The sequence below is a fragment of the Poecilia latipinna genome, unplaced genomic scaffold (assembly GCF_001443285.1).
Source record: "Poecilia latipinna isolate Pla-1442-1.1 unplaced genomic scaffold, P_latipinna-1.0 Scaffold1277, whole genome shotgun sequence".
Lineage (NCBI taxonomy): Eukaryota > Metazoa > Chordata > Actinopteri > Cyprinodontiformes > Poeciliidae > Poecilia > Poecilia latipinna.
In genome coordinates, this window is record NW_015113893.1 from 84,135 (window position 1) to 101,030 (window position 16,896).

A 16,896-nucleotide genomic window follows, 5' to 3' on the forward strand; every position below is an offset into this window, starting at 1 on the left:
ATACTTTCATGGAACCAGTAATGGAAATATTAGCAGAAGAGCAAACACACTTGATTCTTGGGGTTTGCAAATATTAACTTATCGGTGTTAGTAATTCTTAGCGTAAAACCAATGAGCCGAAACAAAATTTAAATGAATTTTTCCAGGCACAAAGTACCATTTTTTTCAATTATGAAGTTAACTTCAAATAATTTTGACTTATAATTGGGGTTCTGTCTTTAAGAAGCTCCTGCTTTTTCCAACACAACAATGTTTCTCCGTTAAGCCTTTAGCAACATTTTTACCTTCGTTGGATTGAGAAGTAGCTCCTGTGATGAGCTCAGCAGATCCACAGATCCATTGTTGCTGCCGCTAGTCTAGAGGGACTGATTGGGGGAGGCACAACATTTTCCCCTTTAATATCTCTGGTATAAGACATTTTAAATATAATAAATCCTTAAATCTGACATTTCATGTTATCAAGTGATTTATTAACTTACATTTTTAAGTGTTCAATGAATTACAAAAACATTTCAATACTTTCTCCAAAGATATCCAGTTAAGCCCAAAATTATTCATACTCCTGCTGTATTATGAGTTGATAATTTTACCTGGAAGAAATATTAACATGGGAGTGGCTCAGTCAAAGCCTGGAAGAGAAACTCTGTAGATTAGGGTAATGGCAAGGAGGCCTTCCAACCTCTAAATCAACCAGAAGTTTGAATCATTTTGGAATTAAATGTCCAGCAGGATAGTTTATGAAGATGAAGCTTTCCTTTCCGCTTTCTGAGACTCTCCCACCAAACAATCCTTCCACTCCCAGATCATATGAGCGCTTGTCTCGGAGCGGAGAGAGGCATGATGGGAATGACGGTGGTCATTTGATCCGATGTATGCATCACATTAGCAAGAGCAGAGACACATGACCAGAGGTCAGCAGGGAGGAAGAGATACAGAGGACGATATTCAGACAAATCCTCTCCTAACGGGATAAAATGTTGGTTCACACAGACGATGTTCTTGTGAAGTGCTGCTGCGGCTTTGGGAAAATTATCTTTATAATCCTGAATACGACAAAGAATTACTTGTTGCAGATCTGGTCAGCACTAAACATTCCTGAGAAACACAGTTTGAGTCATTCTGCTAACAGACTTGTTTACAGGCTCAATAGGAGGCATTATGTTGGAGCTACAACTTGGATCATGACAAATATTTTCTCAAGCGGTTTCCTGGATCCTGCAGAGACAGCCTGCTGAGCTGCCGCTACTTCTGACAGCCCAGCTCAGGGGATCCACACCAGTTTGGCTCCAGCTTAGGAACCAGTGAGATCAGGCTTTCTCAGCAACAGTTGGCCTTCTTCTTTTGTTTATGATTGGTTTCTGAGCTGTCTGTGATTCCTGTGTGCAACAGAAATACACGTCAGAAAATCTTCAAATTTCTCACAAATATCAAATGAATCAAATCAAGAATTTGTTTTCCAGCTGCATGCATGTTAATGCCAGGTTACCGACAACAAATAGATGGAAAAACACAATCAGTTGCACAGGAAATGGAAATAATAATAGATGACGTGGAAGAAAATGACTTCAACCTAAAATAATAGATCATTTCCAATCTGATGATTAATATTTTTTGAATTGCAATTTAATTTATAGTTTTTTGTTGTCATTTTATTTTGAATATTTAAAATATCTTCCACTTTAGAGCTTAAAGTGGAAGATATAAACTTGCATTACAACTAAGTAGAATACAAGTTTGCTCTCTCAAAAAGTCTGCTTTTTGAGAGAGCAAACTTGCACTAAACATAGTGATTCACGCCACTGAATCGCCATCTTGGTAGGCAAGCGCAGCGCAAAGCATAGATGAACCATGGCTTCCACACCAACCAAAATAAAATATTCTGACACTCTTGTGCAAGAGAAATATAAACAAAATCGCTGCCATCAGGATCGACCCGTATTGTTTATTGTCATCATAACAACTGCTATAGCTACAGATACCTACCAAAATGGCTGTCAGCTACAGAGTTTCCAGAAGTGTGATGAGAACTTTGTGTTAGGCCCTTTTCAATTTGTTACTGAAAATGGTCCCAAAGCAACAATATTATCGTTTATCGCAATAATTACAACAAGTTATTGTGGCTTAAAGCCTTAAATCTGATTGAAAATCTGTATCAAGACATGGAAAGTAACATTCACAGATGTTTTCAGTTTAACCTGACTGAGGTTAAGCTACTTTGCAAAGACAGTAAGTTCAGCCAAAAAGAGAGTCCTTCAAAGTACCGACACTGGGAGGGAAGACAGTTTTTGGAGATTTCTGTCAAGAAACCTTTGAAAACAATGTGTCCCTTTTCTTCTGCTTCACAGTCACACCCCCTTCCCGTTGGTCTGTCACATGAAATCCCAATAAACGACACGCAAGCTTGTGGTCCTAATGTGACTTTTCCCCAGTTTGGACTTCATTAAACTAATGATTTAAATAATTTCTTTTAGCTTTGGCATTTTAGCTGCATAAAAAGACGTTTCTTAAAACTTTTCATGAGACAACAGACAGACAGCAGCAAACTGTGTGGTAAATGATCAACTCACTGATTATGTCTTTGACGTGTCTCGACCCACTCCTCTCAAGCTCAGCCAAAACATTTGCCTCAAAAGTCAAAGAAGCCACACGAAGGAAAAGATTCCTGACTCCGTCTCCTGAAAAAACAAAAAGGAATCAAAAGTTTGTGAGCTAAACATCAGATTCAGGCTTAAAGGTCTGATTGGAGCTACTTTGTTGCCCACCTGACTTTGCAGACACAGCCCAGTACTCTGCTTTGATTTCCTCCGATAGTCTGATAGCTTCCTGTTCTGTCTCGGCCAACTGGTCAGGAGACTGAAACAGAGAAATAAAACATTGATATTGGACAAGTAAATCCTTACATCTTTCAAGACAAATAACCAATAAACTCAGGATTGGCAGAAGATTTAGTGTCTTAGTTCACCTCCTTTTCAGTTCATGTTTCAGAAAAAGTCTTTGTGTTTTAAAACTGTTGCCTCCTTTACAGATTTATTTATTTTCATGTCTATGTGCCTCAGAGCATTAAACTTATTTTAAAATTATAATTTATTTAGAGAAAAAAAAAGGGTGCTCAAATCAATCTGGCTGTAAGTGAAAAAGTAGTTCCCTCCTAACATTTCTTTAAACTGTTATTAAGAAGTTTATACAACTGGAGATGAATCTTAGACTTTAACTAGGCCCCATAAAAGCATTTATCATACAAAACTCCCACGTTTGAAACGCTACAGTAGTCTTAACCCAGATGATGAGATTCTCTCCTTTTCAAAGTTTTTTTAAAAACAATCTTTCAATATTTTTCTAGAAAATGTTGCTTATTCAAAATGTAAACATTTGTCTAACTGATTATTTTATCCATATACAATCTTCCAGACATAGATCTGTTACATATCAATTTTTGTCAAAGACATCAAACGAAATCATTTGCTCCATCTTGACTGATCTGTTAGCGAATCACACGGTTCGGCTCTAATCTGTTCTCAGTCTCTCTGTCGTTAGGTTCACCCACGCTCAGGTCCTTCTTGGTCCCGACGAGGAACAGTAAAACACTGGACGGGTCGTTTTCCTTCATGGCATCCTCCAGCCACTCTCTGCACACACAAATCCACAGTTTTAGATGCAGAAGGAAATATTTCAAAACAATGTGTTGCTGCATACCTGGCATGTGCCAATGAGTTCACGCTGCTCAAGTCAAACACCACCATGATGGCTGGGGACACAGTTTGATTAGATACAAGTCAGCTCAGTTTAGATCAGGATTATTGCAGCAATCACCTTGTGCTCCTCTGTAATATGTTGAGGCGATGCACTTGAAGCGCTCCTGACCTGCTGTATCCCACCTGGAAAACATTAAACACACTTTCAAAATAAAAACACGCACTGGCAGCTTATTACCTTAAAGTTACACTAAATCAACACATTGAAGGGAACTTAGGTCCAACTGTCTAAATTGTTAGAACCTCATATTTATCTAATTATAAAATAAAATAAAAGGGAGATGATAGATTTCTTTGTGATGCATTTATCCATAGAGGTGGATAAATCTGTTGCCAGTTCAGGACTTACAGCTGCAGGCTGAAGGGAACGCCAAGCACCTCGAAGCGCTCCATCTCAAAGTCCACCCCGATCGTCGCTTTGTAGTTCCTGTCGAACGCTCCTCTGCAGAACCTGAAGGAGAAACCAGGAAAACTCAGAACTTTGAATAAAATAAATAAAAAGTACTCTGACAGTTAAGTGGAAGGAAAATTTTCTGATTTTTTTCAGACAACAAAAATCTGAAAGGTATGAATAGTGAGTTTAAATTAGAGCTGAAAATATAATAATAATAATAATAATAATAATAATAATTGGAAAACGTTAAAAAGTATCACTAATTCTCCTTTCACTTTACGTAAAATCTCAATATAATCCTTGAAGTTTGTGGTTATATTATTAGAAAAATGTGAAAAAGTTCAAGGAGTATGACTGGATATTCCTTTGCATTTATAGTAATGGACTCTGTGTGATTATAAAGTAGTTAGTTCTGCGTAAACTTTGCCTCACCTGCTGATTAAACAGGTTTTCCCAACAGAAACGTCTCCCACAACGATGACTTTGGCGATATTAAAGCTGGAAGCAGAAAGCCAGAAGTGTCAGAAAATACATTTAACTTTGTCAACTTTTGGATTTTTACCTGAAAATTGTAACTACAGAAAATGGAAAAGTTTGTCAAATCCAGAATATTTGCAATTCAATATTGATGAGTTCAGAATGAATTTATGAAATTGTATTTCATGCAAATTGTTCCGTAGAGGAATTTCTTAACAAATTCTCTGAAAAACGATGCAACTGGTTTAAAGGTGTAAATATTTCAAAGGACTGACGTTAAATGTGTAATTAAGTCATATTTGTCTTATTTTCAAATAATAGAAACAAGCGTCTGCAATAACAACAACACTTCAAACATATTTCATAGAAATTGTTGGACATTCGTCACATTTTGCTGATGTGTTTATACGTTTATGGAAGAACGTTTCATAACTGTGTGGGTGTTAACAGGAACCATGCTCAGGTCTACTACACAAGCTTTGATTTTACATTATAATGGAAAATTACTTTAGAGGTTGACTTCACACAATCATCTAATTTAATACTCCAATCACTCCTGTATCGGTGTCTCCTTTTGTATGTGGTAATTTTTTTGTCTCTTTTTTTCCTAAAAAAAAGAAATCTTCAGTCTTCTCTTATTTTCAGAATAATGTTGTCAGATGTGGTAGGCTTTGCAGATGTCTATCAGCTGATCCCTCAGACATACTTTAGTGTGACTTCACGGCCCAAACCAGAGCTAATTCGTTTATCTTCCACATATATCTCAGTGTGGAGGCTGTAAAAACGGATCTTACCTCACGCCGTCCGTCTTCTGAACCTGGCATGCAGCTCTCACCTGTGGGTGGAAGCCGTCTTTGGTGTGCAGAGCTGCATTTGGACTAAAACACTAAAAACATATCAAACGGAAGAAAACCTTAGATTAAATGAAAATGGTTTTCCTGGCTGAAAATCAAGAGAAATGCTGATTCAATCTACACCCAGAGATTTCGGATTTGTGCTCAGATCAGGACTGAAGGCGTCTTTCAACACACTGATGGTTGCAGTTAATATGTGGTAAAATGTCAAATACAGAGAAATAGTCAACAATAAATAATCACTCTATTGTTTACTACCCCACTGTGTCTAAATCCCTTCTTAACTTATAATTACCTTTACCTGATAAAGCCTCAGATCGTGTTTTTGCAGAAACATGCAGAACGTACATTCCCAGATTTGAGCTATCCCTCAGAATTAAGGGATTTTTGAATAATTCTTGTTTTTATGGAATATCATTTGTGTTTACCAACCTTTGGGAGGTGAGTGATGATTCTGTCCTTCTTCACAGGAGGCAACATGCTGCCAGTTATTTTAAAACCTAGAGAGAATCACTGCCACACTATGAGAGACACATAAAGACATTTTAGTGCAGGTGACAATGGCAGTTTGCTATGTTTAGATTCATTTCAGAAACCAAGCAAGAGCCACAGTTAAGATCTTCACAGTTTAAAAGAAAATGTTCAATAATTTGAATTTGAATGGGATGGTGCATATTATTTAACTTAAAATATTTTTTAAATCTTACATTAATTTTAATAAATGGGCAGAATACGTTGTAAATAAAAATGCCAGAAGCAAATTCTGTTGATCTGATTCTGAATGTTGTGCTCAGTAGATGTTAAAGTCTACGAAGAATCAGTTTGTTTTCAATCATTGTGACGCATGCACTGTATTATTCAATCAGAAAATATAATAAATCTGTTAAAAGATTAAATATAAATGTGCATAAATTTCTATTGTGTCACAAAGGATTCAGCCTTCTTGGGTTCAGACCTGCTATTGTCTGAACTGAATCCGATTAACCTGAAATGAAGTTCAGTTCAGTCTAATGTTCTTCATATTTTCTCTAAATTGATACTTGCAGAGAGGATCAAAATCAGCTCATTGGTCATGGGAAGCAACAGAAATCCACAGAAAGTCATATTGAAGGCAGTTGAACAACTTGAGAAAACAGAACATTAATAAAACCAGACATTTCTCTTTAATTACTAAAAATATGGATGGAACTGGGAGGCTGCCAAGAGCCCGACATTAACGCTGAAGAATCTGCAGGAATTTCTGAAATATATTGTTTTCTCTGTGTGTTTAAGGAGAAAGTTTTTCACAAAGAAACCATCACAGGACGTGTTAAATCTCCTAAAACTCTCTGGAAGACGATGACATTCTCTAAATGGAGCTCTAGATCTAATTTTCCAAAAAAAAAAAAAAAAAAAGTCATGCATTTGACACAAAAACAAAATGTTCTCTCCAAAATATGTTGACTTTGTACATCTTGTGAAGTTTGGTGAAATCATGAACAGTTTTGACCCAAAAGTATCTGATAAAGTTCAAGAGGCATTTCTGATTGAAATCAACAAAAGATTGGATTCACGAGCGAAAAGTTTTTCATGGCTTACCCAGGGTGCAGAACTAAGTCCCATGGATAATTCATATGGTTATCTGGAGAGATCTGCGGATAAGAGATGTCCTCAAATTCTGATACATCTGGACAAGTTTTGCAAGGTGTTCCAACATATTACTAATTTAATGGTGTGCAGACTGATTTAGCCAGATTATTGCAATTTTTATGTTTATAAAAACCTACATTATTGTGGGTAATCGCTACAAGAGTGTTTTTTTCCCCCTTTCAAATAAATAAATAATGGCAATTTTATCCATTGTACATGCAAGAAAATTCAGCAAATTCAACACAGTCAAAGCTTTCTAGCCGTTTTATTGAATCACCAGACTGGACAGCAAAAATTAAAATCTCTACAGAACAAACCAAAAGGATCTTTGGATTGAAATGCGATTTATAGACACACACACACACACACACACACACACACACACACACACACAACAACTTTACCTGAAGCAGATTAAGAGGTGGTATTGTAAATGTGGTACAACTCCAGAGATATATAGTAAAACAAAGCTCTCATAATGAAGAAGTCAGCCTCCAAAGACAACCTCCACACAGACAAACTGGTCCTATAAAGACTGAACAGCAGCTAACTCTACTGGCGAGAAAGATGTGTAAACAGCACCCCCTACTGGCTTTTACTTTTTTTAACGCGCACTACGAAAGTCGCTCAGTGTTTATATTGTTCGTATTTTTTTTTCTTGTACTATTCACAATTAAAGTGCTTTTAGGAAGCGAAATGTAGCAAGATAAAGTAGCCTAAAACGGGATGAAAATCTGAAATTTGAACAGCAGCTTTGCGAAAACATTTCAAAATGTATATTTTCTATTAATTTTAGCAGATAAAGTTTATGTGTGAAATTGAGGTTATCTGCTTACTTTGTTCCATAAAATATGTTATTTTTAAAATAAAAAAAATAATCCTTTTTGATTTTAAAGGATGCGGTTGACGTCATAATCCCGCGACTGTCGCGGTTTATAAAGCACACCAACCGCCTGGTCTTTCCTTTCCGCTTCTGCTCTCGTGTTGAACGTTGTCAGACGAGAGAAGTCTTTACTATTACAAGGTAGAACATTTTTCTAAATAAAATTCAAGATGCTTTAAACCCGCTGCGCGTCGCTTTAGTGGCTGGGTTATTGGATAAACGTCGTGTTTTTTGTTAGCTGCTACAAAATGTAGTTTAATGGGCCTCGGAGAGCCACGTGGTGGACGACGTTAGCGCCACATTTACTGCACTGATTTAAGATTATATTCTTGAATTACCCAAGTTTCTAACTTGGGCAATTCTCAGTGTTTGATTTCAGCTTTATGCTGCAAGTTATTAAAAGCTTTCTCTTCCTTTCAGGGAAAATGACTCTGAGTAACTCAACAACCCCGTCATGTCTGGACCCAACTTCCTTTCTGAAAGGTAGATGAATACAAAATGCTTCCAGCTGTTTTAGTTGAACTTTGTCAGTGATGAAAACTGTGAATAGGAAGTGCCGTCTGATGCGACAACTGACGATGTTTCTGTCACTGTTCTGAGCCTCAAAGCCCAGATGGGTTTAGATTGTGCTGCTAACTAAATACGTTCAATAAATATACATTTTCCTTTACCAGATTTTTTACTTCCTGGAAGCTGAAGAGGACATAGTTGAGATGAAGGTATGTTCTTCTTACGTAGCTCTAATTGATATAAATCTGGTTGCTTTTGTTATGATGAAACTTGAACTAATACAGCTGGAATTACCGGCAGATTGTTCAGTGTTGATCATTTAGTTTCTGAGCGTCAAATAGCAGTGACTTATTTTATGGAAGCAGTTTGACCAATTGATTACAGATAATTTAACCTTTCATTTCCATATTTTCTTTAAAGGTGCCAACATGGTGATGAGTTACCTGAAATCTGGTTTCCCTCCAAAAAAAAACACGGAGCCTCTCATTTGAAGTGGATCTTGTAAGTTTTAACACGTTTATAGCTATTATTCATCAGATTAAATTTCCCTTTCTGTCATCAGAGGGGTTAAAGCACAGGTGTCAAACTCCAGTCCTGGAGGGCCACTGGCCTGCAACTTTTAGATGTGCCTCTGCTGCACCACACCTGAATAGAATAATTAGGTCATTAGCAGACCTCTACAGTGAAGGAGGCAATTAATCCACTTCATTCCAGTGTTTGTACCTGTGGCACATATAAAACTGCAGGACGGTGGCCTTTGAGGACTGGAGTTTGACACCTCTGGGTTAAAACATGCTGCATCTTAGTTTAATAGGATTAAATGGAGTAGAAATTGGCCTTGGTTGGTCAGAGCCCTGCTACCGAGCGTCATTTGATCAGTGATGAAAACTTGGAATAGGAAGTGCCGTCAGATGCGACAACTGACGATTATTCTGATCCAGCTTTCTGAGTCATTTAAAATGCATCTGAATTTTCTCAGCAGGAATATTTCTGCTCTAACTCTTGTTTTCTGTCCTGCAGATGATGCTGCCTCCTGAACACATGGATCAGAATAGAAGGTAGTCATTGTGTGTAAAATGTGTTTTACTTTGCTGTATTGTTGTGATGAAAGCTAAACTGAGAAAAGCTGGAATTACCGGCAGATTGTACAGTGGTGATCCTTGGTTTTCTGAACATCTTGAATCGGTGTCAAATCTTCCTTTGACTTTTTATGGAGACTTAACTTATTTTCTTCTTCTTCTCTCCCTCTGTAAGGATCGCACATGGAGGCTACTGCACTTTGTCCACGCCTCTGTGGTAAGATGTATATTTAATTCAATCACATGAAAACAACTTCCTGTTTTGGTGCATGTGCTGTGGGATTCCTGCCTACCTGAAATCTAACTGATCTCCTTTCTCTCAGGTGGTGGAACAAGTGAAGTTTGGAGAAAAATACCTGACTACTCCTTTTGACATCTGCAAAACCTGATTCTACAGTCTGTCATTTGGATTCTTGCTAATGATAATTGACAGTATTGCTAATCCTTCTAGCTGTGTTGTATGGTGAACTGTCAGGAACATCTTGAATGCTAATATTTTTAGGTAATGAAATGTTTCTGGGTTACTTGCTATAGGTTGGTCTTGTATAAGCCTGTAGTCTGGATAAAATGCTGCATAATGAATAAATATAGAAGGTGTTGCATATTAGATTTAACTGACTTGTCATTGTCGTCTGTTCATAAATCCATACCTTTTTAAAATGTGTTAAAACTGGCATCTTTCCTCTGAAATTACCACCATAACCGACACCCATACTTTGGATATTAAACATTTTTCAAGCCTGCAAAAACAAAAAATCTTAAGTAACTTTTGGACTAGTTTCTAGTGCAAATAGCTCAGTACAAAATAAGACTAACTTAAAAGTAACTTCAGCAACATATAAGCGTCTTAACACATAAAGAATGCCAATGGACCAAGTTCTTTTCCATCAATATTAAGGAATTATTCACTTACAAGCTTATCTTGCTAAAAAGATGCCTTAAAGTTTCCTGTGTGCTAAAATTACTTGTTTTCTGCAGGGCAATAATTGCAGAGAACTCCATGAGTTTCTATATCACTTTCACAAATGCAAACCTCAAAACATCACAAAAAGTAATTCAGGCAGCAGGAGAAGGTTGGACCAGAAATTTAATGAACTCATTACCCACTGAAGAGAGAAAAAAAAAAAACCTGAAACTTTTCCCAAAGTATCCATCCAATTGCTTCAGCACCCTGGTAAAATATCTTAAACTTCTCTCATAGCTAATGGTGTCTGTTCTTATCCAAGGAGAATAAAACAAAACTTTGTCATAAAAAGCACTACACATTCACTGGACTTTGCCCAGTGTGTACTGTCAGCTTGTTTTTTACTGACCTGAGTTTATTTCAACCTGCATTTGACCTGTAAACTCTTCAGAAGCAATGTGTGTTCGTGTGAAGGTGGATTTTTTTTCCTTTTCAGAGATAGTTACTCATTTCTACAGTATTTTGGGAAGTTAAATAAAACATGTTTAGATTGTCCTGAAATCTGCAGAATAGATGGTTCAAAAACACAATGAGTGATGAGAGGAGCATTTACTAAAGTTTCTTTTTCAATGTTTTTGTGAAAACTCCACTACAACCTTATTCTAATCTTATGAACTCAGATGAAAGTCAAGTGAACGCAGAGATGATGTTCTTGAGTTATGCATGGTGTCAGTCCTCCTCCTTCTCGATGTAGGTCTTATTTGCAGAGCGGGCCATCTGTCGGGCCATGTAGCGATCTCGTGCTGAAGTCACAGTCTGTTCAGTGCTGCGCTTTGCGAACTTGTTGGCCTTTTCCTCTGCCTCCTCACCCTCTTTTTCCTGTTTGTCGTCTTTTTGCTTTGAGCCCTGCCTCACTGATTCCACATCATCAGCATCTTCCTCATTTGCTCCTGCCTTTTCCTTCTCTGGCTCTTTCTTCCTCTCCCTCTCTTCCTCCTGATCTTTGTGCCTCTGTTTGTCTTCTTCTGAATTCCTCCTTTTATCCTTTTCGCCATTTTTCTCCCGCTCCCTCTCTCTTGGACTTCTCTCCCTCTTCCCATGCCTTTCTTTAGGACTTCTTTCCCTCTTTCCATGCCTTTCTTCCCTCTCCGAATCCCTTCTGCCTCTGCTTCTGTCATCGTCTCTACCTCTGTCTCTGTCCCTATCCTTCCTTCTGTCCCGGTCACTTCTTCTGTCTCCATGTCTGTCATCCCTTTCCCTCCCATGGTGTCTGTCTCTATCCCTCCCTCTGTCTCTGTGGCTCTTCTTGTGTCTGTCTCTATCCCTCTCCATTCCCTTCTCCTCTCCACTCCCAGATGAAGGCGACCTCTGCCTGTACTGACGGTTAGAGTGAGCCGAGGCTCCGCCTGGTTTATTAAATCCAGTCTTTGGCTTTTGGTCCTCCTCAGAGTCGCTGCCTGAGCTGGGGATGTTCTCCTGGGCTGGAGGGGACGGAGCAGGCGAGGTCCTGTCAGCTTCTTTTGAGGATTCTGAAGGTTGATTTCTGTGGATTGAAAAATACATTAAGAGAGATTAAGATTACCAGAAGCTTTAAAAATAATAGTGCTTTAATTTAGCTTAAGCTAACTTGTTAGCCGAGCGATCTGGGATCTCCTCCTCTCCAACAGTCTGATTCAGCAGGTGCCGATAGAAGCCGCTCAGATCTTTCTGCTTCCTCACGTCCAGAGCAGCTGAATGGGAAAAAAACAAAAACAAATATGTATAAATTATATAATATCTTACATAAATATGAAATACTGCTGTCGGAACCCTTTACAAATTCAATACTCAGGTGTTGTGTATCATGCTAATCTCATAATCCAGGGAAACAGGAGGTGACAGAGCATCAATATCGGCCTTTCTAGACACTATGATGACATTTAAAAAGCATTAGAGTATAAGTGAATTCATTTTATTTACGTATCAGCAATAAATAAGATTTTATAAATAAAAAAAGTTTGGGTTGTACAACTGTAAGAAAAGATTAAATCAATTTAAGGCATTTAAATAACTTTTTTATATATATCTTTTTACCTTTGGTGGTATTAAGTGTAGGGGTTGCTGTACCTAGCTTGTATTGTAGTTCAATAAGTGAACTATAATAAGAGACAAACTTTGTTTCATTTAAACTCAGAACAATATGACATAACAAGTGCAGACAGTGTGAATGCAGATGGAAAGCATTAGTCCAACCTTCTATCTCTGCCTGTCTTCTCTCTCTCTCCTCTTCCTCCTTCTGCTCCTCCAGCTTCTTCTTGTAGGCCGAGGTTACGTAGGCCTCTTTATCAGCAAACTTCTCCCCCTCCGCCTCCCTCTCCTTCTGAATCTTCCGCTCATCTCTCCGCTCTTGTTCTTTCTTTCGCTCCTCCACCGCTTTCATTAACTGGTGGATATATTTAGGCTGTAACAAAACAAAAAGACAAAAATATTTGCTCTTAAGGCTTGTGGTTTGTTTTTTATTCAGCCACTCTGAAATGAGAGAACGGTTATAATCACAGCAGCTACATGCATCACACAGCGTTTAGCAGAAGAGAATTTACCCTTTTGTCAGCTCCTGTCAGGACTTTCTTGCTGCTCTCGAGTTTCTGCTTTTGCATGTCATCGTAGACCGCATCGTAGTCGTAAACTGTGCTGTCCTGCTCCAGGGCCTTCTGCATCTCCAAACGAGTCTTTGAACAAAAAAAAAGGGAAGAAAGAAAAATGGACAGACTCCAGAAAAAAAGCTAATCGCAGAGAAATGACACTTATCAAAACCAACAAATTAAATATTTTATTTCTCCCACCTGTTTCATCATCTTCTTCTTGATAGCCTCTTTCTGTAGAGTCTCTCCAACTGAAGTCTTAAGAATGAAACATGACATTTGGTGTTTGGTAGAAATTAATTAAGTTTCCCCCAACAATGGCTACCAACACATAGTAAACTAAAAAGTTTACCCACCTCATCATCGGAGTCATCTCCAAAAACTGAGGGTTTTGGCAGGATTGTGTTTTTCGAGCCTCCTTTCTTCTGGGGCAAGATAAGCCCATACCTGAAGGATAACAAAAGCGTTTATTAAACTCTGTCTGGTGGTATTTGTTTAAACTAAGTGTTAATTATAAACAACAACTGGTATTAAGAAAAGACACCGTGGGTTGAGTAATAGTCTACGTCTTTGTGACAATATTTCCAAGTTTTAAACAGAAGAACGTTGCAGTTCAGTTTTGCAGTTATGAGTCACTATTCACTAAAAACGTTAAGATATAATCCAAAAACAATGTGCATTTTTGTGTGTTAATATTAAGCAACTGGGATAAATTGGCACCAGATGAATGAATATAAATGAACTACAAATGCACACAAACAGCCCTAGCTTTTCCCTGAAGCCAGATGTATCAGAAGATATTTCCGTTCAGTAGTTAAAACTATAAGCAATTTGCAAAACAACTAACGAAATATTCAAGCACACACTGTCGAACATCGTGCTAAACACAAACGTATCAAAGATTTGTCTTTTGCACCCGATTTGTGGTAAAACTGCATCGCTTCAGAGTATAAATGGGATGCTAGTAGATGCCAAGATTAACTAACGTTCCCCGATAACATTCACGTGTTAGGTTAAAGTTATCTTTTAACCAGTTTAAAAACAAACACCTTTATAAAAAACTGTAGTAAAAAAAGTCATAATAAACGAAAGCTACCTCTCTGATGTAGGTTAGCATAACGTTAACTGTTTTCAAACAGCAGCAATACAAATCTGCCATTTTTAATAATTCATTGAGTCCTATATTAAGATTATGAAGATAATAATAACAGATACAACACCAAACTGTTTTATTATAAACCAGAAAAACATTCACTCATAGCTTTAGCCTTGTTAGCTTGTTTGTAACTTACTGTTTTGTAGGGAGCGCCATCTTTGCCCTGCTGACTGCGATCGTGCACAGCAGATTCGACACACAAATATCACAAAAATTATTTCACTGCACAAACTAATAAAAGCTATAAAACATATATTTTAAAATATGAACACAACCACTTCAAACACGAGGTGCATTTTTTAGTAATTTGTCTAATTAAAATAGACGGAAATAGATTTCGGAGTAGTTTGAAAATAGAAAATTCCAACAGAAATGTCCATAAGTCATTCATTTATGATTTTTTTTTTGGCTTAATGTTTTAAAAGTATTTACACTTCATATAAATCTCAGTATTGTACAGCATTTTAACAACTTAGTACAGGTGTAAGTGTTACAATTACTTCTGCCAATAGAGAGCGTCATTGTACCAAAGTAAAATGTTAATTTAAACAATATAACGATGTTTAGATCCAATCATAATGGTAGCTCTGTGTAAGTATGACGATTTCTTTATATTAAAAAGATTTGTTCAGCATGTGAGACTTCAGGTGTTTTCTGAGGCTTTTAGTTGCTTATTGTGTGGACACTCAATACTCCTCTAGGCCGATACATTTTATCACATTCAAGGTCTAAAAGGTACTCGAGTTCATATTCAATCAATTCTCTAATGTGTTCAAATGATGCATGTTTGTCAGATTAAAAGTACATTTCGAAAATAACATTTGAGCTGGTATTTAGCAAATCTTTCAATAAGGTCACATTTCGTTACTTTTTATATTGTACAGAATAACAAAATGCCAAACTTTCATAGCTGTAAGTGGAAAATCATCGTAATTAACAGAAACTAAGGCTTGGAAACATCAACTTGTGCATAATTAATCTCAGTAATCTGTTTCACTTACTGAATTGTGTTACCAAAATAGCAAACATTTCAATAACATTCTAATTTATTATGTATGACTATAATAACTGGTAAGAAGAAAACAACTGCTGAAAAAGTGCTGTTTGGTGTCCTGTTTGTAGTTTGCTACAACCACATAAGGGACACAGCAACCAATTGGAAGAAGTTAATCTTTCAGCAGAAAACTAAACATACAGCCAGAAGGATTAGATTACAGTAAGTCCATGTGTTTGAGGGGCCCAGTCAAAGTCCAAATCTGCATGGCGTGTACATTAAATGTGATAAATATTAGACTGTTTTCATTAATTAATTTAAAATTAATTAAATTTAGCTTAAAGTACTATTACCTGATATTTTTGGGACACAAATGTACTGCATAATTTATGTGCTTTGACTATAAATTCTGTTTTTATTTTTTGTTGTGTGGTGCTGCCATTGCTTATTTGGACATAGTGGAGATTCAAACTATAACAGAAATAAATTATCTAGCGAATTAAAATGTTGATTCTAACAATCCTGCTAAATCCAGTTAAGTTTATCAAGTTAAGATGACCACAGGTCTTACTGAACATGCCTGGAGCCCATGGTTTTTTGGTGTTTCAAATACGATAATTAACATTAAATAGGAGGCCCGGGGATACAGAATATCTCTATTGAAATACTGTAAAAAATTAAAAGTGATTTTGCTATCATTGTCAGAGTGGAGCAGCACGAGCAATAACAGCATCTGCGGTCAGAAACTTTACATGGTTTCATTGCTGTCTCACCTCTGTTTAAGTGGTAAGCCATTATGTTGGGGCAGATCACAGAGCTCATGGCTCACCTGTGATTAAACCTGTGGTTTCATATTCCCACAGCTTCCTCTGAATGAGTCTAAATCCAAAGACTATTATCTCTGTCGTAATCTGCATCTCATCTCCTCTCTGCACTTACTGCTAATCCCCCTGGTACAAATAGAACAGCCAAAGCAGGCTGACACATGAATGAAAAGAGTGCTGATAGAGTAAGCTCAGATGTGAATGACTAAAATGACACGCAGGCAGTCATAAAGACAAAGGATGTTAAAAGAAGGGACAAAAATGAGATATAAAAATTCCTCCTCATGCTTTTGAATGACGCATAAATAGAAAAGAACTGACAACAACCAGGAAATGGCATGAATGGTTTGAATATTTGCTTCAGATTGACTCCAAGTGTTGTGATTCATCGCTTTAATCTGTAATTTTTTGGCATTCCTGTCTGATTATCAAAAAGAAACCAGTCTGTACACAGCTCGTAAGAATAGGTACAACATTTTCTCCTTATATGCATACTGCTGCACAGTCTGGTATCTGGGCTGTGCTGCCTCTTTCAATGACACACATGTGAGTGTTTGTTACAGGCTATGTCGTTCCTGTTATCATCAATCTGTGCATGGCCTCAGGCGGTGAAGATAACACTGCAGCAGTACAGGTTTAGACAGACAGGCTACATCACCAGAGTTGTGAAATGTAACCCAACTTCCTATAGCCACTTCACTTTGTATATGCAAATAAAATAATGTACGAGTTAGCAACCGTTGGGAAAACAAACATATATCTTTCAGTGAGAACAGCACTGGTTGGCTCCAATAACACAGTTTTAAACTAAAGAACTAA

The 16,896-nt window shown here is 37.3% G+C and overlaps 2 protein-coding genes and 1 long non-coding RNA gene across 6 annotated transcripts; 1 reads left to right on the forward strand and 2 right to left on the reverse strand.

Annotated features, from left to right (window-relative positions):
* Window positions 1–448: 448 nt before the first annotated feature.
* rab34b (RAB34, member RAS oncogene family b) lies at window positions 449–9,037 on the reverse strand. Of its 4 annotated transcripts, none has more exons than XM_015054771.1 (12): window positions 8,943–9,029; window positions 7,056–7,108; window positions 5,910–5,998; window positions 5,418–5,509; window positions 4,579–4,644; window positions 4,102–4,203; window positions 3,811–3,875; window positions 3,694–3,745; window positions 3,545–3,626; window positions 2,763–2,853; window positions 2,568–2,675; window positions 449–1,376 (listed from the first exon to the last, which is right to left on the reverse strand). In XM_015054771.1, the coding sequence occupies exons 3-12, from the start codon at window positions 5,955–5,957 to the stop codon at window positions 1,318–1,320; spliced, it is 765 nt and encodes a 254-aa protein (XP_014910257.1). In that variant the 5' UTR covers window positions 5,958–5,998; window positions 7,056–7,108; window positions 8,943–9,029; the 3' UTR covers window positions 449–1,317. The 4 variants fall into 4 exon arrangements, with proteins under 4 accessions (XP_014910257.1, XP_014910259.1, XP_014910256.1 ...); XM_015054773.1 differs by lacking the exon at window positions 8,943–9,029 and adding an exon at window positions 7,511–7,605; XM_015054770.1 differs by lacking the exon at window positions 7,056–7,108 and having other exon boundaries at window positions 8,943–9,037.
* LOC106961209 (uncharacterized) lies at window positions 8,040–10,203 on the forward strand. Its single transcript, XR_001427729.1, has 7 exons — window positions 8,040–8,130; window positions 8,410–8,472; window positions 8,664–8,708; window positions 8,920–9,000; window positions 9,520–9,557; window positions 9,754–9,795; window positions 9,902–10,203. It is a non-coding gene; the product is annotated as an uncharacterized LOC106961209 (long non-coding RNA).
* A 624-nt stretch (window positions 10,204–10,827) lies between these two features.
* nsrp1 (nuclear speckle splicing regulatory protein 1) lies at window positions 10,828–14,497 on the reverse strand. The gene is made up of 7 exons (XM_015054777.1): window positions 14,396–14,497; window positions 13,460–13,550; window positions 13,305–13,361; window positions 13,062–13,190; window positions 12,715–12,922; window positions 12,110–12,212; window positions 10,828–12,025 (listed from the first exon to the last, which is right to left on the reverse strand). Exons 1-7 carry the CDS (start codon window positions 14,413–14,415, stop codon window positions 11,212–11,214), a joined length of 1,422 nt encoding a protein of 473 aa, XP_014910263.1. The 5' UTR covers window positions 14,416–14,497; the 3' UTR covers window positions 10,828–11,211.
* Between the last annotated feature and the right edge of the window lie 2,399 nt (window positions 14,498–16,896).

What these genes read in the sequence shown, in the direction of transcription:
- nsrp1 (XM_015054777.1), bottom strand. Translation starts at nt 14,415, where the DNA reads ATGGCGCTCCCTACAAAACA. An exon ending in ATGGCGCTCCCTACAAAACA is followed by an intron (nt 13,551 to 14,395) that starts GTAAGTTACAAA and finishes GTTATCCTTCAG; the next exon opens with GTATGGGCTTATCTTGCCCC. An exon ending in CCAGATCGCTCGGCTAACAA is followed by an intron (nt 12,026 to 12,109) that starts GTTAGCTTAAGC and finishes TTCAATCCACAG; the next exon opens with AAATCAACCTTCAGAATCCT.
- rab34b (XM_015054770.1), bottom strand. Translation starts at nt 5,957, where the DNA reads ATGTTGCCTCCTGTGAAGAAGGACAGAATCATCACTCACCTCCCAAAG. An exon ending in AACTCATTGGCACATGCCAG is followed by an intron (nt 3,627 to 3,693) that starts GTATGCAGCAAC and finishes TTGTGTGTGCAG; the next exon opens with AGAGTGGCTGGAGGATGCCA. An exon ending in GGCTGTGTCTGCAAAGTCAG is followed by an intron (nt 2,676 to 2,762) that starts GTGGGCAACAAA and finishes TTGTTTTTTCAG; the next exon opens with GAGACGGAGTCAGGAATCTT.